At 40.4% G+C, this 25,893-nt stretch overlaps 1 protein-coding gene across 1 annotated transcript; it reads left to right on the top strand.

Annotated features, from left to right (window-relative positions):
• The first annotated feature begins 78 nt into the window (after nucleotides 1–78).
• Nucleotides 79–24,031, top strand: LOC125626993 (scaffold attachment factor B1-like). Its single transcript, XM_048830638.2, is given in 23 exon segments — nucleotides 79–157; nucleotides 160–290; nucleotides 293–532; nucleotides 1,371–1,458; nucleotides 3,676–3,740; nucleotides 3,827–4,105; nucleotides 5,278–5,340; nucleotides 6,406–6,433; nucleotides 7,349–7,838; nucleotides 8,246–8,292; nucleotides 9,303–9,403; nucleotides 11,577–11,726; nucleotides 11,834–11,934; nucleotides 14,058–14,194; nucleotides 15,424–15,515; nucleotides 16,070–16,206; nucleotides 17,934–18,227; nucleotides 20,552–20,689; nucleotides 21,250–21,289; nucleotides 22,185–22,306; nucleotides 23,098–23,207; nucleotides 23,390–23,456; nucleotides 23,682–24,031. Coding segments are annotated over 23 exon segments (3,111 nt in total). The 5' UTR covers nucleotides 79–93; the 3' UTR covers nucleotides 23,809–24,031.
• Nucleotides 24,032–25,893: the final 1,862 nt, after the last annotated feature.

The following is a 25,893-nucleotide window of genomic DNA, read 5'->3' as shown; positions in this document are numbered from 1 at the left end:
GGAAGGGGTATGCGCAGGCGCACGAGCTTCCAGAAAGAAGGGCTGCTCTCCGTTGTAGCACAGACAGGCCGTCACCGTGCCTGCTGACTGCGCATGCGGGTGACTGCGGCCCTGAAGCGGCTCGGGCGCATGCGCCAGGTTCAGACCCGTTTCACGCATCAAGGCTACGGCGCTTGCGCGCAGCCCTCGTGCCCTATAGTCTCGCCTCAGTGCGCCTGCGCCGCAGCCCCTGTGCGTGTCTCTCTTTCTCGGCTTCGTTGCCACCATTTTGTGCTAGGATCGCTGGCTTTTGCTGCTTTGCCCTGCCGAGTCCCACGCACGTGAGAGCCGGAGCAGCGGTGTCATGGCGGAGAATCAGTCAGCGGCCGGGCTGGGGGAGTCCGCGCCCCTGGGCGGGGCGGCTCCCCCCGGCTCGGAGCCCGAGACCCGGCGGCTGAGCGAGCTGCGGGTCATCGACCTGAGGGCCGAGCTCAAGCGCCGCAACCTGGACAGCGGCGGCAACAAGAGCGTCCTGATGGAGCGGCTCCGGAAGGTGAGGCGGGGGGGGGGGGGACCGCGGGGGGGGGGGGGGACCGCGGGAGGAGGGGCGCTGAGGCTTTCCCGGGCTTGGGGGGGCGGGGGGACGCTGCTGAGAAAATGGCGCCAAGTGGGGAGCGAGCGGCGTCACGTGACTCCGCCGGGCCCGGCGCGAGCAGTTGCTGCAGCGCCGTGCCCCGTTCGGTGCAGGTCACGTGCTCCCCCCTCCTCCGCCCAGGCCGGTGTGGTCTCGAGCCCCGTCCCTGGACAGTGGGGGAGCCCCGCACCGGCCCCTCTAGTAACCATACGCAGGAACCCCCCCCCCCCCACACACACACACACTTTCGTGCACATGGCACCTGCAGGCTTGGGCCGCGGGTCCCGTCAGAGGATGTGAGTGCAGTGCGCCGAGGTGGCTGTGCCGTATGGGAATGATGTGGCGCCACTCGCAAGGGTGACCAGATGTCCTGATATTTGGGGCTTTTTCTTATATTGGGCTCTGTTACCCGCACGTCCTCTGCCCCTGTTTTTCACGCTTGCTGTGTGGTCATGCTACCACTGACCATAGCTGTCCATGGCTGCCATTCTCCACTTCCTTGAAACGGAGACACTATAATTCATCTGATCACCGGTGGGGGGGCGCAATGGAAAGGGGATGGGGTGCATTATAGAAAACACCCCACACGTTGCTCTTCCACCAGTGCCCTGGGAATTTTTGATATTTCACTTTCATTTGGTCCTACTTGTAATGCTTAGAAGGTTCTATTGACAGCAATTTTCTCTATGGTGTGTTTAGTGCCCAAGACCAAGAGCGCTCTGTAAATAAAGAGTGGCTTTATATCTTTTTCCAATAGGCTATTGAGGATGAAGGGGGAAATCCTGATGAAATTCCAATGGTGTCAGAGATAATCATCAAGAAAACACCAAAGAGAAGCAGCAAAGGTACAAGGGAGTTGAGAGAGGATTTTTTTTGGATCTTGCACCTACAAAGTAGAATCTAGCTTCCCTCTTTTTTTCTTTTCTTTCCCTGCTTTCACTCTGAAAAGTGTCTTAATTTTGGCAGAGTGAATTTATAGAGCTTCAGAATTTGTGATTAATAGTATTTGGTTGAGTCAGATATAGCACAAACAGGAGCACTGTAATATAAAATGTACAGTTTAGGCCAGTGCAGCTCAATCTTACCATCAACCTCTTGTGTTACTGACACTCTTTGTTAGTCTCTAAGGTGCCACAAGTACTCTTTCTTTTTCCCTACTTATGTGAGTTTCAGTATGATACCAAGTCCCTCATTAGTGAATTGCACATTTTGTTAAATATTAATCACAGGGCCGTGCATAACTGGGAATACTCCCAAACAAAGTGTGTTGGATTGCTAATCAGAATTTCCTGAAAGACCAGCTTAGAAAGGATTGACTTCTACTACCAACGTAGTGAAAATTTATCATGATGTGTCTTTGCAGGAGGCTAGTTTGAGCCATTTTGAGGTGTGGTTGCTAGCCCTGTCAGGTTGTGGACAAATGAGAAACAGGGTGAAACAACCAAATTAATTTACACTTACGACCAAACTCAGAATTTGAGACCCAGCCTCCAGAGGTGAAAGGTTGGGGTGTTAATTTATTTCAGCTTGTAACCAAAATGTTAAAACTAAAATGTGTTACCCATTTGCTGTGATAAATTTAATCAATATAGATGAGCTCCCCTAAGTTAGTCTGCAACAGGAAGTTAATATATGCTTTTCAAGTATTTTTCACATTCCTGTTGATATATGGAGATGGCAACTAGCTACATGACAAATATAGAATAGCTGTTTGTGTGATGGAAGGTGAAATCACAAAGGGAGTTTCTAAAGCTTTTTCAACAAATAGCACATTGAAGACTCAAACACCCTTTTAAATATAAATAAATTGATTCCAGATGAAACTTAATTCAGTATATATTGGGCTGCAAGGCAGAAGGGAAAGTCATTTAATAGGTGTGCTACATGTGAAGACATGAATTTAGTACTTCAAGTTAAAGTTTCATATCCCAGGTTGAGAGTTCCTTATAGTTTTAAAACCTCTAGAGTTTATAACAGTGATGCATTTGCATTGCTGTAGTTAAAGGGCTGTTAGGGTTACCTTTAATTTCCTATTTACCTGGAAAGCTTCCTTCAGATAGTATTTATAATTACAGAATACCAGGTTTCACTTGAACAAAAACAAGTCATTAGATTTCTAATGGTCTGGAGTCATTTTATGCTGTGTATGAAAGAAAATTTCTCTATTTCTGAAATGGGGGGTGGTGGTGTGTTACTGCTGCATAACTAACAAACTGAAGAAAGAATCTGTTCTAATACTAGAATTGTATACAACAGGGATTTTAAAAAACTTCTAACTTCCATTTAAATGCCTAATATAAAATAGTTAAAAGCTTTGAAGTGTGTTAGATGTGGAGTTGTTGGTGATGCACAAATGCTCACCTAACAATACTATGCCTGGCTCAGACCAATGTTAATAGTCACTCTTAACATTGGGTGGATTAAATTCACTTGTAAATTATTTTGAATAATTTTTCCCTTCCCAGAAAATACCTAAAACATGATTGCAACATGTCAGTATGTTAATAGAATGAAAATGTTCAAGCTGTGTTTCTCATTGTAGAAGGGCTGTTTCTAAAACCTCTCTCCATTTCTTGTTCTACTGTGCTTGTATTCTTTGAGGAAAATACACTTGTAAATGTGTGAGAAATTGTCTGTTTTCATGTGTTCCCTGTTGATCTGTGCTAGAACTGAAGTGTGTTGTTTCAGTAATGAGCGTTACTTATGGATCAAGCTGCTGAATGAATTCCTGGTGTAGTAAGACTTTTAGACAGATCATTATAATAAGCTTTTGAAAAGAGAAAATTAATGGTCTTTGAGATACTTAAGAACTACAGTCATGCGTAGTCGGCCTAAAGATACCTTTAGCTTAGTCTTTTACGACTTACGTGTTATTGAACATTCAGAACTTTTATTGTAACTTACAGAAAGAAATGTGATGTTCAGAGTTATAGGACTGTTGAAAATAAGGCAAAGTATGTTACTTTTCTGTAAGAAAGTGGATTTAATACCTATTCTAGGAAGAAACATCTGAAAATTAGCAATGTATGAATTCATCATTCTAATAATCATAATGTTACTAGGGCGTAGACTAGAAGAAGAGGGAGTTGAAGATAATGGACTGGAGGAGGATTCTGGAGATGGGCAGGTACGTGAACCACATTTGAGGTGAAGAATAATAGTGCTGCATTCAAGTCACAATGACTATTATATATACTTTTTTTCTTTTTACAGGAGGATATTGAAGCAAGTTTGGATAACTTGCAGGATATTGACATGATGGATATTAGTGTGTTAGATGAAGCTGAAATAGATAATGGCAGTGCTGTAGATTGCGGAGAGGATTACAGTGCTGATAATATTCTTGACTCACTGTCTGATAGTAAAGAAAATGCTGATGCAGAAATGAAAGAACTTCCAGATCAGCCTACAGAATATGCTGTAGGTAACTTGGAGGCATCTCCACAGTTTTCAGAAATTAAAGAAGAATCAAGAGAAATACCAGTAGTGATGGTATGGATCTCTTACATGTGTGGAATCAGAATTTTTTTTTTCAAATTAATTAGTGCACCATTATCTAAACAATAGCAGAAATAATTTGGGGATCTAAATTTTTATGGCCATTGATTTTTTTCTGTTTGTGGAAATAGCATTTTTGATTTTAAAACATATTTAGGTTTTGTTTGCATGCATCATATTGCTACCCACAGTAGTAGTAGTCTAGAAAGCATCATTTTTATTAAATCTTTGAATTCTCTATTTTGCCTTCAGTTTACATTCCCATTTTCTCTTGTTTTCCTTTGTTCTGGAGGGCAGTGAGGGATCCAAATGCTTTAGTTGAGGGACTTCATAATTGTACAGTATGTTGCTTCTGGAATAATTCAGTGTATTTCAAATTTCTTGTTAGCTTTGGGGCTTCCATTCTGACTTTTAGAATGTTTTCATGCTGGCTTTCTGTGCTTATCGTCTGGTAATAGACTGCCACTTCAGCTTTGTCCATTAATGGTTGATGATAATCTTTCTCATGAATCTACAAATTAAAACTCACTTGAAACGTTCAGTGGGGCAACGAAAGATAATTATTATTGCCCAGCCTCAGATAGGGAGTACAGATGTTACCTCTGACATGCATTGTCTCCAACCTGGGTTATGGGGATCCAGATTGCTGCTTTTGGTTCACTTTAGAAACAGCAGGAATAACTAAGGAAGTAGTTAAATAATTCAGATTTGATTATATTATTAAGGTAAAACTAATGAAGTCTGAGATTTTCTAAGCACTATTTAAATCAACTTGTTGTTTAGAAGTTGATTTTCTTGCTTTGTTTTGTAGCTGTGATTGAAAGGCAAATAAAAATTCCATATAGGATTTTCTGTTAAGATTGAAAGTTTTTATTTTTTAAAAAAGCTCAGACTTTTAAAGTAGGCAAGCAGAGTCTGGAGACAAAGAGAGAGCTCATTGCCTGTCTGTCTGTTTTTTTTTTTAAATGCAGTCATCCGTAACCATTTTTCACTTTCTTTGTTGCTCTGTTGAATGCTAGCAAATAATTGCTTAATAGCAGTTATCTGAAAAAAATCAGATAAAATATTTTGCCAACCTCACAATTTTTCATTCAGGTTTCATTATCAGTAAAGATGTGATGAATCTTCTGTATACAGTGACATATTTTTCCTATTTATTCTTTTAGGCAGAAAGTGAGGACATTGGAAACAGTTTAGATGTTTCTTCTTCTGATTTAACTGTAGTGAAGGTAAATTCTTTTTTAATCTTAAATTTAATGTCAATTATGACACATGCTGTATAAAGAGCTAAAAAAAACCTTAGTTTCTGGGGGGAAAATACAAATACCTAATTCTTATCTTCAGAAAACAGTGAATCACAAAAACAAATTCTAAGTTATAATATGCATAGTAACAAAATTATATACCTTTCCCTGTGTTGAATTTGTGTGGTGATTGGAAGAATTGGGCCTTTTTTTATGCTTTGTTCCAAAATAATTTACTGTCAAAATATAACTGTCATATACTTGGCTATATTTCATATACCATTAAACTTTTGTATACACTCATGTTTATAATGTTCATTGTTACCATGATTGGGTGTGATATAAATTAGCTGAAACATAGGGCCTGGTTTTCAGACGTCTGGAGGATCCACAGTTCCCGTTGACCTCAACAGGAGTTGTAGGTGACTTGTACTTCGGCAAATCAAATTTGTAGTAGTTACATAGTGTTGGGAAAATGGTCTCTCTCACATAGGCACATGTATTTATAAAACTGTTGTCTGCTGATTTGTTTGCCTGTATTTTAAAGGCACTAGAGTGAACAGTACAGTATATACTTCAGCTGACTTAATAGCACTGTTGTGATTTTTTTCTATCCTTTATATGATGGACATGACCTTAGTACTGTAATATGCTTTGAATACCCACAAAAACACTTAGCCCTGGTCTACACCAGGGGGGTGGGGGGAGATGGATCTAAGTTACGCAACTTCAGCTATGTGAATAACGTAGCTGAAGTCGACGTACTTAGATCAACTTACCGTGGTGTCTTCACTGTGGTGAGTCTTAAATTTTTTTTATATTTATATTTCATCAGTAGAAATTATAAGGTATTTACCTTAAAAATCTTACTTGAAAAATGATTGTTGTAAGGAAGTTGTTTTAAAATCAAACCTTTTCAAGGTTTATAAGAGTTAATAAAACTTACAGTAATTTTTCCCCGTATTCTCTTTTCTAAATAATTTTAGACAAGCTCAGCATCTTTACATAGGATAGTGTTTTGTAATATATATATATATTTTTTCCCTACAGGAAATTGAAGAACTACCTTTGGAGCCAGGTACTGTTTTGGGGGGAAAGAAAATAAAAAGCTAGGCTTTGAAATGGTTTTGCTCTTGCACCGATTCCTCTTGTACACTTATTTGTTTTATTTAACTGCATTACTATAGTGTGCATTATTCTAATGGTGCACAGCCCAGATCATTCAAGGATCATAGAGATTGGAAACCCAGTCATATCACCAGATCTGTGACAGTGTCATCTCTGTTTGAGAAATACATTCAGTGTGATGAAATGGTTGCTTTAAAACCTCTTTAAGTAAGCATGGTAATTAACCTAAGCCTTAAAAAGGTTCTGCACGTAAAACAGATCTTGTGATATCACACAGTACATTAACTCTGTAATTTTGAGTGGAGAAGTACACGTAGTATAATACTATAGTAGGGAACTAAAATTAAAAAGTGCCTGGATTTCAGAAGAAGGAAGACAGAGTTTCTTCATGGAAATTTCATACAGATACTGTTCACTTTTCTGGACTGCAAACATACTCATGCACCATCAGAAGATGTTCCGGTTTTCATATTGGACTGTTCTGCTAAAAGAATTTCACAGGAATTTGGGAATTGAACTGTCAAAGAATTGATGCAGTCAGTTAAGCATCTTGGACTTTGGAAGCTAACTTAGGAAGAACTAGAACTCAACTTGAAGAAGACTGTCAAGGATGAGACAGAAGGTTTTGTGTTTAAGTTTATTGGGCATTTTTCTTCCATGTAGCTTCCAGGCTTTAATATAATAGTTTGTTAGACTGCAGACAGTTTAGAACTTTAATATTGTGTACATTAGGGTTTTCCAATCTCTGTGTAGCTTAGAACTTCTCTTGGTGTTAGTGTGGCAGCCATGCCAGTTCCACATTTGTGATTGCTTTATTTCCCTGGTGATTAAATCTTGTGCCATTCTATTCCTGTTAAATCCGTAGAAAATGAGAAAATACTCGAGATTTTGGGGGAAACTTGTAAATCTGAACCACTTAAAGAAGAAATTTCCGAAGTGGAGCAGCCATATGCACAGGAAGCAAGTAACGCCGTGGCAGGCAAAAAGCTAGCAGAGGAAGAGGACGCTCTTGCTGCCAGTCAGTCGGAGGAAGATGCTTTAGATTTGGACAGCAAGTCAGCACAAGATCTTTCAAGGAAGGAAGCAAAGCATTTAGTTGTAGCAAAAGGGGAGACAAGTGAACAGACAATAGATGAAGAGAAAATGGACTCTGAATCTTTAGTAATAAGTGATCAGAGTAGCAAACCATCAGAAGGTCTGGAAGCCTCTAGTGGGGAAACAGCGGATAAAGATGCAGGTCTTGAAACCAAAGATAGTAAAGAAGATGCCAAGAAAACAGAAGACAAAGCTATTTCTGAAGAATCATCTGCTACTAAAGAGTCCTCTACCAATGAGGGCGGTGATCAGAAAAAGAGGTTTGTTTTTTCTCAGTTTTAGACCAGATGCTATCTTTTTCATTGGTCATTAAGTGATGCAAATAAGCTGTTTCCTTCAATTGGCCAGCAAGACTGATGAAATTGTAGTCTATTCCTAAAGAATCTTTTATTTCTTCTTGTGCAATTTTTAACTGATGGTTTGATTTCCTTCCTTTCCTCAACCTTCAAAGGTTGTTTTCTTAAATTCTTCCTAATTTTTATCTTCTGGCAAACAGAATTAATTGTCTGTTTAAACATCTGACTTCCCACATATCAGATTTGAAAAAGTTTGCAAAGGTGTCTTTTATTTCACAACTAATTTTCTGGTAGGTATTGAATTCTAGCACACATAATTAAGAGTTATTTTCACTTTTTCCTGGTTGAATAACACCGTTTTTTGTCTTTAGCTTTGTTGAGGATGCAGAGACAAAGACGGTCTCAAAAGATGAGAAAGGTACGTTGTAAAATTGAGACTGATTTGGAAAAATGTTAAAATACTAAATCTTATTCTTCCACATCCATCAGAGATCCAAGGGAGTAATTGAGGACACATTCCAATTGCATTTTTTCGCTTGATTCTGCAAACACTTAGCCATATGCTTAATTTCACTACAGTGCAGTCCTACTGAAGTCAATGGGACTACTCTCAGTAGTAAAGTTAAGTGCAGGTGTGTTGATAGGACTGGGATGCATCTTCAAAAATATAATCTTGGCTGTAAAAAGTTGCTTCCTACTTCTAATGTAGGTTCTGATAATTTCTAATCAAGATTGTCATTGCAATGAGTCCTTACGCTCTGTAGTCACTGAGGTGAGCTTTTAGTGCGTGGTGAACATTGATTCCATTTAAAGTTACTAGCATAAGGTGGTATGTTTCGTGGTACTATCCATTTTGATTTAATGTCATTCTATATAAAAACTTCTTGCTTACTGGTTAAAACAAAGGCAAGGATTACAGAAATTTTATCTAATACTTCATGATTAGATTTATAACTTTTGTGGCACTCTTCAAAAGCATTCAAGTCTCCGGTAGTGTTTTCCATTGTCCGGTAGAATCAGGCTTTCAGTAGATGAAAATTTCTTACACTTTCATTATTCTGCATGTCATAAGAACAGTCATACTGGATCAGACCAAAGGTCCGTCTAGCCCAGTCTCTTGTCTTCCGACAGTGGTCAATGCCAGATGCCCCAGAGGGAATGAACAGAACAGGCAATCAAGTGATCCATCCTCTGTCACCCATTTTCAGCTTCTGGCAAACAAAGGCTAGGAGCCTTGACATTACCATGTCATACTAATAGTTATGTCAAAAAATAGTGTGTTTTGAAACTGCAAAAGTTAAACTTCATGTATTTAAAAGTGCTCAACATTTTTAAGCTCAAAATGGTCTGAAGGAAATGGAGTTTCTAGGACAGTTGCTTTTCACTGCGACATTTTTCTGATACAGTAGTGATTTATTTTTTAATTAGGTCGTACAAGTAGCAGTTCTGGTAGAAATTTGTGGGTTAGTGGACTTTCCTCCTCTACCAGAGCAACAGACTTGAAGAACCTTTTCAGCAAATATGGAAAGGTATGTGTTTTTTATATAGTGCTTTTAAATTAAATGCAATTTTTTTACTTAAACAACTTATTAAAATTAAGTGGTGACTTAAAATCTTGCTATTGTTTACGTAATAATGAGCATCATGTTGAAATAAATTTTGTCTTCTGCCTACTTGTGTAAAACCTTAAGAGGAAAATGGGAGTGAACTGGCTGTATGACTGAACAGGCTAAGCTAATGGAACATAGAATTGTCAATTATTGAGGGTCAGATTTCCAGAGTCAGAGGCAAAGGGAGCTGGGCTCTTGGCTGCCTTTTATGCCTTTGAAAATCTCCCCCGAGAGTATAGTCCTCTATCAAAAAGTTCTCAGAAATATCCGGTAAAGTAATGCAATGGTTGCCCAGATTGACCCCTCTGCAGAGGGTGTCCATGAGAGGTGGCATGCCTGTTCGAATACAGGAGTGGCAGAGCCAGGATCTGGCACCTTTCCCATCATAGTCACTTCTTTGCCGCCTGGTTATCCCACTGGAATCTAATGCTCTCTATCACATAGTACTGGCTTAGGGGTGACCCTTCCGTAGTTGCTACTATGAGAAACCAGGTCAGTGACAGTATGGTTCCTCCTGGAGCTTTTTAGTGTCAGCAAGGAAGTGGAATCTGGAACAGCTGGTAGCCACTTCTGCCTCCACTCCTCAAATGGCTTTTCCCATTTATAAAAAAAAAAATTAACTGGGATACTCTGAAAGGTCAGCTGGTGGACTTCTTGGATCCACTGCTACGTGAGAGGCAGTCTGAGGCTATGTCTACACTTAAACACTGCAGCTGCACTGCTGTAGTGCTCCAGTGTAGACACTTACTACACCAACAGGAGGGATTCTCCAGTTGCTGTAGTTAATCCACTTTCCTGAGATGCAGTAGCTAGCTCAATGGAAGAATTCTTCCATGGATCTACGCTGGGACTTAGATTTCCTTAAGTATATCACTCAGAGGTATGAATTTTTTACACCCCTGAGTGACATAGTTGGTTGACCTAACTTCAGTTTAGACCCAACGTGAAGTCAGGGAGGTTTTTCTGACTCAGTAATTCCTTGTGTCATTTATCTCTTCAGAAAAGGTCATCTTTGTGTTGTTGAACATGCTTATAAATGTTCCAGCGAAAATCGTACTACTGCAAATGTATTTTGAGAAATATGTAAATGCTGCATTGTGTTACGGGATTAAATGAAGAAATTGGTTATACTCATTTGGAGATTTATTCCTCTCATTTTTGTATATCATTTAAGTGAAGTATATTAACCATGTCATACTGATGGTGATGTTAATAAGGCAGTGCACTGGTATTGCTCAGTGCCGCAGAGAGGATGTAATTTTGCAGTTATCACGTCACACTACATAAACTGAATTAGTGTTTTTGTGCATACTACTATAGTAGCACTGTCTAAGTTTTTGGTATTAATTTTGATACTGTCAGGATGGAAGCGCCAGCAAAAGATTGCTTATTTCAGCAGTACTAGAATCTGCTCTAGAATTTTAAACTCTGGTCTTTTCAGAAATGTTGGCACTGCCATTGGTATGTAGGGAAATACTATTAGTATTTATACTTCACTTCGATAGGTGCTTCTCAGCACAACATTTTTAGAATACTCATGGCCAGATTGGGTACACCTCGGTTCCAAAATGTAATCTTGATGCCAGTATCAAAATCTGGACAACTGAAGTCAGGTGGTTTCTTTGAAGTGCTGTAAGCTCTTCGGGGCAGGGGCTGTCTTTTTGTTCTGTTTGTACAGCACCTGGCACATTTGGGGTCCTGGCCCATGCGTGTGGCTTCTAGACGTTACGATAATACAAATAATAATGAAAATGGTGTTCCAATGGAATGGTGCAAAACCAACGTTCCTGGTACACGTGGCATAGCTGGCATTTTATTCTGTATACCAAGTACATTGTATCAAAGAAGTAGTGGTGGATTCTCTGTAACTTGAAATCTTTAAATCATGATTTTGAGGACTTCAGTAACTCAGCCAGAGGTTTGGGGTCTATCACTGGAGTGGGTGGGTGAGGTTCTGTGGCCTGCAATGTGCAGGAGGTCAGACTAGATGACCATGATGGTCCCTTCTGACCTTAAAGTCTATGAGTCTTAGTCTGAGACTATGGTTGAAGATGTTGCAAAAACAATAATAAAAAAATAACATTTCTTAAAGGTGGTTGGTGCAAAAGTGGTGACTAATGCTCGCAGTCCTGGGGCTCGCTGTTACGGTTTTGTTACAATGTCAACATCTGAGGAAGCCACCAAATGTATTGGTCACCTCCACAGAACAGAGTTACATGGGAAAATGATCTCTGTAGAAAAAGTAAGTGGTAATTTTCCAAGATGGATACCATAATGGGAATATAAGAATGCATGCATTAATGATCTCAGACTTGTAATTGATTATATTTTTGGCAAATACTATTCCAGGCAAAAAATGAACCAGCCGGGAAAAAACCTTCAGACAAAAAAGAAAGTGAAGCAAGGAAGGAGAGAGACAGGCACCATTCTACAGATTCCAAGTCTGAAAAGTAAAGTTGGTTTAAAAAACAAAACAAAACTGTGAAATGTAACTGTGAAAGACAAGTAATAGTTGAACAGAATTTAGTTTTATTGATATAACTGTTTATAAAGTACCCAAACATGTTTTGTTGGTTCATGCTGTACCTGAAGGATTGATTGATATCAAGGAAGAATAAGCATTTTTATTGCACTGCACATCTTGCTTCATGGATCTTGTATTTGTGTCCTTGAGAGTCCATGAAATGGAAATATCAAGAGGTTATATAACCTGTAGTTTCTTTCTTTCTTTCTTTGAAAGTTCATAGATTCCCCTTTATGCAAACTTGTGTACCTGATTCAGTTCAGTACTCTCCATTTGCTTTTACGGCCTCAAAGCTGTCTTGTTGCCCTGGTACACACATTTCTGACTTAGTTATACAATTCGCTCTTAGCGATAGATACAGTTAACTTCTAATTTGTGTGCATCAAGTTAGTCTTGTAAGATCCAAGGCTGATACCTCTTTAGAGTCAGAAAAGGTCTCTCATGTCTAATCTACATTGGAAAAGGTACAACTATGTCTGGTACAACTATGCTGGTACAACTATGTCTGCACTAGGGCTTTTGCCAGTATAAAAATATCATAAAAATCAAACCACTAATTGACACTGTATTAGCAGAAGTTTCTAGCGTACACTTGGCCTTACTTAGATTGCAATTTATACTTCTGTTTCCAAATCCTAGATCTGCTTTCTATTTTAAAGTGGTGCAAACTTTACTTCAGCACCTTAGGCCTTCAGGGGGCGTCATGTCAGACTCCTGATCCATGTAGTGATCGTTCCCTTTCTTAGGCCTGACTAGCCTTGATAAATCCTGTACTTCTGGAATGTGACAGTTCAGTACTACTTGCAGTAACTAACATCTGGAGCTGATATGTTCAATATCATGATTGTTTCCTTTCGGAATTATTCATGCCTTTCAAGGATACTAGAAAGAGATAAGTAGTGTCTTCTGGGATGCTAGTACACTGAATGTGTGAGACACATAAGGTGACCAAGAATCCTCAATGCAGTAAAGCACTGCATAGTGTGGCTTTTCCTTCCATATTAGCTTAGTCCAGTTATTTGTAGCTTGGGACCTGGTCATATTGCTTTGGGCCCTATATTGGTATCTCCTGATCCCGTTCATTTTTATGTAAACCAGCATAGACACTGTGGTCGTCATAATTGTTTCATATACATTGTCCTCATAAATGAGGTATTAAAGGGTCTTCCTGTAATGTTAATGGAATGGAGTCAGCATCCTAAATTTTCAAATCTTCCTGTTACTTAAGTAGCTTCCTTGAAAGACTAATCCCGATTTCTAAAAGGGCTGCTAGAATGGGTCATGAGATGTCTGCTAATATTTATTTTCCCTGGGGCATGATAGCCTGTACCGCTTATTTGAGCGGCATTCCATTTCACAGTATTCTTAGGGTTTGTCTACACTGGCAGTTTACAGCGCTGCAGCTTTCTCGCTCAGGAGTGTGGGGGGAAAAAAAACCCTGAGCGCTGCAAGTTTCAGCACTGTAAAGTGCCAGTGTAGACAGTGCACCAGCGCTGGGAGCTGTTCCCCTCATGGAGGTGGGCTTTTTTTTTTTTTTTTTTTTTTACCACCAATGTTGCTAGTGAAGACATGCCCTTAGATGTTACACTCTATTTAATTTACACTCTATTTAATTTACTTGCCAAAGTCCTGATTACTGATTTGAGTATTACTTGAGCAGTTTTTTACGACAGAACATATTTGCAAAAGTTTTTATCCTACTCTAGTTCACTCTGTATGGATGTCTGTTTTTAAATGGCAGAGTGAGCTATATGTGAAGATTCATTATGGATGGAATTAACAACAATTTGGAAAACTTAGTATTCAAAAGGATCACCTACTGTTCTTTCTAATTTGTTTGGATCTTTCTAGGTTTCATATTCAGTCAGCTAAATTAAGGAAAATGTATGCAAGTGTGTGTTGCATTCAGGATTTGGCAAATTGGAAGAGCTTACTAAATTTCAGTTTTTGGATGTCTTTTGTGGCTCATGTAGAAATCCAAAAGAAGTGGAATTGTGTAGATAACTGTGTTCCTATGTACTGTACTATTAAAGCTCAGTTTATTTATAGGTCTGTCAGTATTAAAAAGGATGAGAAGACAGATAAAAAAGACGATACTAAGAAAACAGAGAGAGATGAAAAAGAAGGAAAAGAGAAAGATGAACAGAAAACCACATCCTCCAATCGCTCTAGGACTAGCAAATCAGGTAATGTAAACTGCTTTCTAAATAGAGAACTGTATTACAGACAGGGTTTGTATGGACAACTAAGTGACAAAAGATAGACTTTCCAGACATATATATAGATTAGATTGTCATGCCGTATCCAGTGAAATATGTGGGGAAAGTGATAAAACATGGAGAATTCTTCCTCTGTGCTGGAGAAGTTTTCATAATATTCAATACCCTGTGTTTTAAAAAAGAGTACAAATAGGGAACTGTTTGAGAACTGTTGACTCTTTGGAATTTAGACCTGTAATCTAAATATTAGTAGCAATTTGGTGTCCTTCAAAATATTTGCAATTTTATTACATTGTAGATAAATGCTTTTAGTTGTTTGTTTTCCTCTCCCCAAAGGATTTTTCTATTCTGAACAAAGTGTGTTTTTATATTATAAAAAAACCTCACATGTAGTATAAAATACATTTTAATTATGAAGACACAGCTGATTTAAAGAAGTCTTTATTATTCTACTTAAATTATTGCAATTTAGAATATTTATTATATTCAGCAACAGATAGTATTTCAGCAAGTTTAACACTCCATTAAGAAGAATGGTTGAAGCTAATTCATACAGCATTATGCTGTTTCTCTGTCAGACTCTCAACAGAGCAGCAGCTGTTTGATTTAGGGCATAATGGGTTTAGATTTATAAAACTGCAAAATTTGTGGAAAGAATAAAAATGTATAATTTTTGTATCTTTTTTTATTTTCTGTGAAACTCTTGCCTCTGGTTATAAGCAGGAAGTAAATTTAGTCTAAAGTTTTGCTGATATGTATAGAATCTGGTGCAGTTCATGGTCTGTCTTTTGAATGCGAAACTTAGTTTTCTGTCCTACATTGTGTGAAAAAAATGCATTTTAAGGTGCAAAAGTGGACTTAAATTCACTATTTTGAATTTTTTTGTCCTCTTCAGATAACAGCAGAAGTCTTACTGTAATCTCCCATTATTTTTCTTGTTTCCAAAAGTTAATGAAGGCAAACATTCTGAAGTCCTAATTTTACTAATACTCCATTTTCTTTTATATAAATCTCATATTAAGGTTAAAAAAATTTAACCTCCAGCCTCTCACTTCAAAAAAAAAAAAAAAAAAAAAGGATGAACATAGTTCTGTGGTTGTAATATTTATTAAAAAAATATCTAAGATATAAATGATTGCACTTGCCACAGTTTGTTATATTCATTACACAATCTTTGGTTTTTTTGGTTCATTTAGGAAGTCGAGGAATTGAAAGAACAGTAATAATGGATAAATCCAAAGGAGAACCAGTTATTAGTGTGAAAACCTCTACCACATCAAAAGAGAGAGTAAGTACAATTTCAGTAGAAAACTTATCTATGAAAATAGATTTAAACCAACTTTCCCTGTACCTCTGCAGAGTATTTGACTTGCATTTTTAAAACTGTGGTGGTTCTTTCTAAATAAGGGGATTTGGCAAGTCATATGACACTATATTGGTAAATGATTATGCCCTGTCTATGCTACAGCTTTCTTCACTGCTATTATAGGCAGAATTACACATATTTAATGGAACAAGGCCATTAAGACATCACGCTGCCCCAGATGTGTAGAGTCAGGAGCAGTGGGTGTCACTACACCTTTAAAATGGTATGGTTTGTGTTGCCCCAGAGACAAAACTAGCTAGCAGACTCACTCCCCAAAAATTGTAGCCAAATTATTGGTGCTGCCTACAACTCTCTTCCTTCTAGTTCACCTGCAAAGTGCCTACAATTATTTGTCGCTCTGGTAAGGAAGGGGGGATAATAGTGGTCCTGTTTGTGGGCATTTATCTTATCTGGTCTCTGGAAATGTAATCCAAACACTTTTATTCTGGTTCATGTATTACTTTGATTAAATGCAGAATACTAAGAGCCAGGATCGCAAGTCAGAGAGCAAGGAGAAACAAGATATTTTATCATTTGATAAAATCAAAGAACAGCGAGAGCGTGAGCGACAGAGGCAGAGAGAACGAGAAATCAGAGAAACGGAGAGACGCCGGTGAGCTTAGTGTCATCGCTACCCTGAGCATCGGGAGCCCCCACGCCCAGACTCCCACCCCACTGAGTTCCAACCAGCTGCACCCTGACCTCCCACCCCACCAAGCCCGACTCCTCCAGCACCCAGATCCTCCACTGAGCCCCCCCGACCGCCCCCATGCTGACCTATAACCACCTTCACCTAGACTCCCCTGCAGAGTCCCATTCCCCCTGCACCCCTCCCACCGAACTCCTTTGCATCCAGATCCCCACAGTACCTGGACCCCCACTAAGCTCCCCATACAGTGATCCCTCCCCCTGTGGCTGAGCAGCATTTGGGCCAGGACGTGGGGGAAGGGGTCATTGCATGGAGAGCTGCTCTCCCTGTCCACCCATCCCCAATATATCCAACCCCCACCCGGAACCCCCACCCCACCGAGCCTCACCTCCTCCTGCATCCAGACACCCATCCCCCAACCCCGTGCAGAGCTTCCTGCAGCCAGGGGAGGTTTCTGGGGGTTGATCTGCCTGAACAGATGCGCCTGCGCTGCCAGGGAAGGGTGAGTGCGCACTGGTGCAGCTTCTCTTTGCTTCCCCACAGAAACCATTTTTCTGTGGGAAACAGAGAATCTGCAGGGAGCATGTTTCTGCACATGCGCAGTGGCACAGGCTTCCCCCAGGAGTAAAATATGATGATTCAACCTGATTGAACTATTAATTCAAACCATTCAGATTTGGCTCCTTGTTCTGATCGCAGATTGTCTGCAGAAATGATGACTTTTTAGGGGGTTGTGATTCATAGTGGTTTAGTGTACAGTTTAACAAATGTACTTAGGCGTAGTGGGTACTATATTGTGTATTCAATATTTAGAATGCAGTGAACTGTCCCTAATGCACCAACATGAATCATTTGGTGTAATAGAAATTAAATGTATTCCTTCCTTGCTAACGGGGGAAAACTGGAATGTTTTTATATGACTTTTTATCCTTACTGCTATGCAAGGGACGAATTGTCACAGAACATGTTACAGGATCATTTACCCTGCTTTGAAAATCTCTGCATTTATGTAGTAGCAAGAGATCGTTATCCTGTGATGATACAGTTCTGTTGACACAGTCTGTTACGAAAATGACAATTTAGTGTTGGAGCTGTCACCTCATGCATTGTTGTATTCAACTTCAAAGTTTAGTCTCCTGTATCTTTGTCCATTGGTCTGGGTTTATATTTTTCTGGTGCTATTTATTCCATGAGCTTTAATGGAACCTGCAGTAAATCTTTTGAACAGAAGCAGAATCTTTTCTTGTTATTCAGTAACACTTAGGTATTTTCAAATTTTGCATTTAGCTTTGCTAAAATACCTTGGTTTTAACTTCGCTTGTATTGAACTTTCACCCTGAAGGGAGAGTAAAATTATTGTCTCCCTTCGGGGAGTTGCACGCCTGCTACCTTTTCTTCCAGAAGAATGTAAAGAGGGACATAGAACTCCTCACCTTAGAGGAAAGCATTTTCAAAACTGCTCCCTAAGGAAGGGGTGTTATCACTACTAAATTCTTGCCTCTCGTCTCATTGTGTGTGTATAATGTTGCTTTTTTAAAAACTATTTCAAGTGACTGTGATGTTTGTTTAGTAGAAAATAACAAAGTCAGCTGGGTTGTGTGGGAGAAGATCTAGGAAGCCTTCAAAAAATACGTCACTTGAAGGTGTAGTGTACCCTTTAAAACCAACAAATCTCTACTTCCCCTTTTCAGAGAACGAGAACGACGAGAGCGAGAGCAGCGTATTCAAGCCATTCATGAACGGGATGAAAGACAGAGGCTTCAGAGAGAGCGCGACCGACTTGAATTTCAAAGGCAGCGGCTTGACAGAGAACGTTTGGAGAGGGAGAGGCTGGAGAGAGAGAGGATGCACATCGAGCAAGAAAGGAGGAAGGAACAAGATCGCATACAGCGAGAAAGAGAAGAGCTGCGTCGTCAGCAAGAACAACTGCGCTATGAGCAAGAACGGCGATCGGCAATTAGAAGACCTTATGACACTGATGCAAGGTAAGTGACTGCAGTGAAATTCCAAATTTTAGAGTGTGTTTATAGCAGGAAGTTTAAGGCTGTAATCTGAGATTGGTTTTTATGCAATTAGTAAGAACTCTTCTTAGAACAGATGCTAAACTTCTGAGCTCCACCCCTGTTTCTAGCTCGGTTTGTTTGTTTTTTTTTTCTAGTTAATTTGATGTTTTTAAATAAGCACAATCAGCAGAACACACAGATGTGTATTAATAAACTCAAAAAGCAGTAAATGCACATCCAAAGTAGATTACAAAACAATGCAGTCAAACAGCCACAGCAAATGAGGAATCCATTACCATGGGGTGTTAAGTGCAGCTACACGAATTAAGGTTACATCTATGATTCTTGAGGAGAAGGAACTCTTTTCTCTCCCTGCTCGTTGAAGCAGACTTTTATCTACCTCGACCCATAGAATGGTGGGAGTATCTTCCTCATTGGCATTAAAGATGCTCTTTTCTAGGTAAGGACCTAAAGAAATTGTTTTTTAACAAATAAATTATAGTAGTCTCAAGGGTAAGTATTTGAATTTCAGTGGATACGGATGGCTGCCAAATCCCCCCTAAAGTGCTGCAATTTTTCCAGCAGCAGGGAGGCAGAAGCAGGCATCCCTGTTTCCACTTCCCTGCTAAGGCTGCAGCTACTCCAGGGGGTTAACAGGCTGATTCCAATCCTGGGTTCAGAGGTAATAGGTCATTTGGATCCTGGGGAGTAGGGCGGGTGGTGGTTGGGGTAGGTGTGTCTCAGCCGATGGCTCTATGCGGCCTAATAGGCCTAATAGGGTTTGGGGCCTGGCTTTCTTCATGCCCACCTCTGGCCCAGGCTGTCTGCTGCTGCGTCCTGGCGGGTGGGGAGAGAGGGGCAATGTTGTTAATGCATGGCAATCAGGAGCCCCAAACCATAGTGGCCCCCCACAGGCCTGGGGGAGATACTGCAGCTCCAGCTGGCAAGGAGCTGAAAGTGTGTGAGGAGCCCTGGATCAGGGTGAGACCAGGATCCATCCCCCATTCCACTCCCCTCTGCCAGGGCAGGATCCCCTCCCACCCATGCTCCAAGTGGATGATCCCATTCTGAGCTCCTTGCCAGCCCGTGCTGTGGTATCTCCCCCGGACCCGCTGGGGGAGCAATGTGGCAGGCTGAGCTGGAGCTCCTAATTGTTGTGCGTTGTCAGTGCTGGCCCTTCTTGCTGCCATACCCTCCCTGCCCCCACCACACACGAGCAGCTGAGTCCCCGCTACTGCCTCTCACCTGTAGAAAAAATCATGGTATTGGGCTAATTTGATAATTTCTGTGTGGTCCTTGAAATCTTGATTTACATATAAGGCAAGAAGCATTTTAATCACTTGTGCCTTGCCAGCTTTTCACCTTGAGTCTGTCTGTTTCTGAGGCAAATATTCACAATAAATTTCAGTTCACATAGCTAGCTGAGTGCCCAGTGAGTATAAATTATATTGCTGGTGACTTTTGAACTCTTAAGATTTTAGAGCATGAGTCAATGCAATGGTGTACGATAATTCCAAATTAATTCTTAACCAGGTATCCTGAACAATATTGATATTTGACAATCCAGCTGCACACAGCTTTACAAGTGATGATAGTGCTCTCAAATGTGTCTTGTCTGCTAGATATCAGTTCACCTTTGCAGTGTCTGTCTGAGAGGGCTGCAGGCTGATAGAGGAATATCAGAGTGACTTGCCTGAATTTAACATGTTCTGAAAGCTGATTCATACCTATTTTTTTGATGATATACCTGAAATGTAGTCATTTGGGGACAAATTCAACCCTGGTTTAATTCTGGTGAAGTGCTCCTGGGGGGTTACACCAGGGTGAATTTTGCCCTCAGTCACCTACCCTTTTTGCCTTACTCGGTCACCTACAGTCACCAGTTTTACTGCAGAAATAAAAAATAGCCAATTGGAAGCTGTGCTGCGATGTACATAATACTACGTGACAGCACTCAATTATGACTCCTACAGAAACTACTCTCTCCAGGGAAGTTACACAAGGGGTTGTAGAAATTGTGGACTTGAATCATAAAACACAGATGTCAGAAGGATTAAATAGTCTTTCTACTCTCATTTCAACATACGCCGAGATTAGGGTGTGTGCAGTATTGATGCAATTAACTTCTTTTCTGAAATTGAAATGAGAAGTCAGTTTGGCACGTCAGGGATTTTAATTATCATATCAAAAATATAACTATTGAATGTTCAGCTTACCACAGGTTGCGTTAAGTGAGACTTGGTTTAGAAAGACCAAGATGGAAAAATTATTGCTTCACATTGTATTAAACGTGCACTTTTTTACAGGCGAGATGACTCCTACTGGCCAGAGGCAAAGCGCATGGCGATGGATGATAGATACCATTCTGATTTTACCCGCCAAGATCGCTTCCATGATTTTGATCACAGGGATCGTGGCCGATACCAAGATCATTCTGTGGATAGGTTAGTGATGTGTTTTTTTTTTTTCCTCCTGTATTCGCTGAAATTAAGAAAAGAAAATACCTAGTGTCGTATCAGGTTTACTATTTGCTTGTAAAATAGTGCAAAAAAAGTAGGGATTAGAACTTGTGTGTTCTTATGGCTATATGTGTATCTGCTGTTTGCAAGCTTGTGTATGTTACTTCTGTGCCACTTCGGTTATTTCTCCAGCTCTTTGTGTTTGTGGTGTTTATTGTGTACCCTTTCTTGGCCCCAACCCTTCCTTCCTGTCAGGTCTGACACAGAGCTATTGCCTCCGGTGCTTTGTCACATTTCAGTGATACTGCCGCTTGTGTTGCCCTGGCACACACAATTTTAGTGCCCTGGTATGTGTTTGCTTTTGGTAAACCAGTTTCTCTAATCCTAAAACTATATTTCTAATAAAATAAGTATTCCCATTTCCATACTTTACAGTGTAACAAATACCAGCATTCAATGTAGATTACTTCTTCAAAACCCCAGTATAATTTAACTGGAAGATCTATCCATTGTTACTGAATTGCTCTCTTTTTTTTTCACCCCAGGAGAGAAGTTTCAAGGGCAGTGGCAGATCGAGATGGGCAGGTGGGTTAAGTGGAAACACTTGCGTCATAAACATGTGCATTTAGATAGTGCCTTTCATTTGGAAGGATCCCTGGGTGCACAGGGCTCTTAAATGCAGCCGCCACTGGCATGAAACGCAACAGCTGTTTAATAAACAACTGATTTCCCACACTGAATATGCAATGCATAAATCAGTTGCTAACTACAGTAGTTGTCATAGATTAGGAAAAAACACATCTAAATGATTGAAGTTACCATATGGATTCTCTTTTTGGGGCTAGGTGGTGAAAAGAAAGTGTGTTCTGGTTATTGGTGTCAGATGCATTATCAGTAAATGTAACGTGTAAGGTAATTATTCTGGCACTCTATCCATGAACAGCAAAGAACCCATTGTCTTCAATATAGCAAAATGGTCTATAGAAAATGCAAAGGTGCCATAATACAGAGGGGCAAATGTAACCGTGCAACAAATATTACCTTTTTAAAAACATTGAGGTAGGGGCTGGATTGGTACTTTGGAAATCTAAGAATTCTGTTGACACTTTACCAAAGTGGAAGAGTTGAACTGAGAATAGTTCATGTAAAGTTATTTGAACCTGGGAGAAAGAACTGAAGCAAAGACAAATGGTTAAAGGGATTGGAGTAAAATTGCATTCCACCAAAATATTAATTAATACACAGAATGAGCCTTAGAGTAGTAAGGGAACCAGTGAAGAGTTTTGAAAGTTATTTAAAGGAGAAAATATTGCTCCAAGAGCTCACACAAGTAGATGGTCATAGAGGGGCTGTATGGAATCTTGCTGTCAAAAATGCCCTAGTGACTTGATAGGTTGTGGCACTGGTTAAATTCTGTTGACCAGCGTTTACCAATTTGAGAATTAAATTACAGCATTCATCTGTGTCTTTCGTCTTTCAGCATTATCCAGATGAGCGCCATGGAGGACCAGAACGTCACTCGCGGGACTCACGGGACAGTTGGGCTGGCTATGGGTCTGACAGAAGAATGAGTGAAGGGAGAACGATACCTCCACAGTCCCGGTTAGTATGTGTAAATGAGGACAGTCATTCACCAGTGCTCATGCTCTTCGAAACGTCAAATAAACTCTCTGAAGGGTCAGAGTGGGAATCAGTTTTACAAGTGTAAATCCTCTCTCCAGATAGTTTCATTGAGGGTCTGTCCTCTCCTGGGTGTGCAGTGAATTTACATGTAGCTCCCTTGTGCATCAAGAGAATGGAGCTCTCTAGTGAGTAAAGAGCGGCTATGCAAGCTGCTCTGCCAGTGGAATCATGGTTCTCTTGTAAGGGCTTCCTCTTCCCGGGATGAGATCCAGTTCTTTCACTCACACTCCAGAAATTCTCTGAAAAGGGGCTAATTTAGGGCTGGTAGTCTGGATTTGAGATTGTATGTATTAATAGAAAGCAAGCTAGAATCTTGGTGGAAAACCTGAGATGGGACTAATCTGAAATCCCGGATGTTTTTTTTTAAAAAAAAACCATCCAGACTTTGCATTATTGTTCTGTATATTAAATATACACCTACACTTCCTGAAGTGATATTACTCCATTAGTAGCTCCATGTTAAGTATTGAGTGTTGCAGTATGTTGTGATATTAACTGATTGTCTATAGATCAATTAAGAAAATTGTTTTCTATGTTAGAAACTTGTTGAACAATCTTCCTAATTTGATTGTATCCACTGTAAATGTAGGATTTGCATAGATATAGCTTGGTAAATGATTTTAATAAGTTTACGTATGGGGTATTGTATTTGGCTTCACCATCACACACCTAGAAGATTTTCTTTCATTTTTTTTCTTTTGTTTTTTAAGAGATGGACGTGACTGGGGAGATCATGGTCGAAAGTTAGAGGGGCATCAAGATCGTTCATGGCAGGGCAGTGCAGATGGAGTGATGGGACGGGATCATGAGAGATGGCAAGGTATACTTGCTGCTTAACAGTGTGATTGTGGTTTTTGTAGGCATTACTGCTGTTGAACTTGTAGTGGTAGTTAACTCATACTGAGCTTTAAAAGCATTACCAAGCAAGCAAAATTCTGGGAATAAGGTGTTGCTTTTTAAAAATGCTTTATTTTTATTTAAACGCTTTCCACTTTATTGTAGGTGCTGATAGAGTCATCCCTGCTCAGTCCACACCAGCCCATGTTATGAATCGAGGAGCAGTATCTGGGTAAGAAGCTTAGTCAAAGATTTTTGGTCCTTTTCCTTTACTTCCTTTCCCTCTGCATGTTGTAATTGAATCAGTTGAGTAATGTTTCCGTGATTTTATCTGGTGCATTTTATTTCAAGAATAAAAATCATTAAAAAAATGTAAATACTACAAAATCACAGCAATGTTACAAATTTGCAATGAAGATTAAAACACACATTTTAAAAAGCTTGACTTTGCTCCTAGGCGTGGAGGCTTCATGCAAAGTGGAACCCAGAGCCAGATAGTGCAGGCTAGTGGAGTGCCAGGAGCATTTGCAAACCAGGACAGAGCAAACAGACCCAGTGATCCCCGCTTCACGCACCGCTACTGAAATTTTTAACCTTCTCTGAATGTAAGATGGCTACAGTGGTGAATTCTATTACCCAGGGTCACCTTGAATTTATGTAATTAAAAATCTGCCATATTGTAATAGAAAACTATGTGAACTCATTTGTTTGTTTTTTGTAATAAATGTGTTCTTGTTCAAACACCACTTAAGTTTCTGTTAATGAAACATTCCATTTTTCATAATAATAAAATTAGTTTACAGCTAACGCTCTTCTTTGTTTTCATGGTCTTCGGCCATTCTGTATCACAAGAGAAGTATAAAAAAATGTGAATTTAAGTACATAAGAGCAGCCATACTGGGTCAGCCCAAAGGTCCAGCTAGCCCAGTATCCTGTCTTCGGACAGTGGCCAACGCCAGGTGCCCCAGAGGGAATGAACAGAACAGGCAATCAAGCGATCCATCCTCTGTCACCCATTCCCAGCTTCTGGCAAACAGACACAATCCCTGCCCATCCTGCCTCTGATGGACCTATCCTCCATGAACTTATCTAGTTCTTTTTTGAACCCTGTTAAGTCATTTACTTAAATCTCCACTGCAAAGTAACCATTCCTCTGAAAGCACAAGGAATTGTTTGCGTTGTGTATACGTGAGAGTGCGATGTATTGGTACACTACACTATAGCTTCTTTAGGCGAAGTAAAGAATAACTCCTGCTCTTACAAAAATACCCCGATTCCTTTAACCACGAGTAGGCAGGGCATCTGTTTCATTTCATCTGGAAGATGGTGCACAATGCTCTCTACCCGAAGGCGTTTGTTCCCTTGCTGACTGCACACAAGCACAGCTGCCATTGTAGTCACAAGAAATCTAACGCGCTCTGGGACGCTCTCCTTTGATCGTATTGCTGCTTCTCATACACTCAGTCCTAAAGCATCACTTTGGCATCAGGAGTGTTTGTTTGGTAACTTTTTCGCTATAATGGCAACAGATGCACAAAAACGATACGCACACTCCATGACCAGCTTCATCGCTTGCCCTCTAACACAAAACCTTAGCAGTATTAAGGCCGAGTAACTGCCCCAGCGCATGGAATGTGTGACAGTCTGTGCTGATCTGTGGATATCGGTGATAAAAAGCATAGCAGGTCCCAACATTGAGCATCAGAGTGTGAGTGGGATGACACTGGGGTAAGTATTGCTTTTGGGAACCTGTTGAAGATGGAAATGAAGCACTGGAGTTTGTTCTCCACAGTATTGTAAGAAATATGAAGGTGGAAAGGAATGCATAAACCTTTTCCCCCATGGGAGGCACGTATAATAGGCCAGGTCCTGGCACCGCCTCATGCTCCTCTCTCTCCCCTGAAGCCAGTGGGGGCTCAGCTCCAGTCAGAAGCCAGCAAGCAGCTGGGGCCCGCCAGTGACCTGGTGCTGGGGCCAGCACTGGGGTTCGTGGGTGACCTGGTACTGGTGCCAGCGGCATGGGATGGTTCGGCCGGGATTCCTCTGGCTACGGGATGGGGGCCTCAGAGCTCTGGTAGATGAGGGGGGGTGGTAGGCACAGGGCCTCTGTCTGAAGGGGCAGGGCTGTGTGGCTAGCCGGCTCAAATGCTGCCCATGCTTTCCCCTTATTTCCATGCTTCTAAGGTTTTGGATAGATGGGTGTGTCCTGCTGTTTCCTGAACTCTCACTATATGTAAAAAAAAGGAGTAGCTCACGAAAGCTTATGCTCAAATAAATTGGTTAGTCTCTAAGGTGCCACAAGTCCTCCTTTTCTTTTTGCGAATACAGACTAACACGGCTGTTACTCTGAAACCTGTCACTATATGTAGCTTTTGTTCACAAATATATATGCTCTCTGGCTTGCAATCAGTGGAATTGGAGAATTTTAATTGTATGACTCCTTCATTCATGGTCTGGTGTGTTTGTCTCTTCCTGACCTAACAAATCCCAGTGTTCAGGCTCCTGAGAACCGTTTCACAGTGCGAATGCTGCAAAGGCCTGGTTTTCAAAGGTGCTGAATTGGTTGGAAACTCGGGCCATGGTGTTTAACACACTTGAAAATCAGCCCACGAGTAGCTGAGCACTTAAACCTGCTCCCAAAATAGCATGAATCCGTGTAACTGACCCCA

The sequence above is a fragment of the Caretta caretta genome, chromosome 25 (genome assembly GCF_965140235.1).
Source record: "Caretta caretta isolate rCarCar2 chromosome 25, rCarCar1.hap1, whole genome shotgun sequence".
In the NCBI taxonomy this organism is placed as follows: Eukaryota; Metazoa; Chordata; order Testudines; family Cheloniidae; genus Caretta; species Caretta caretta.
This window is presented reverse-complemented; position numbering and strand designations above follow the sequence as displayed.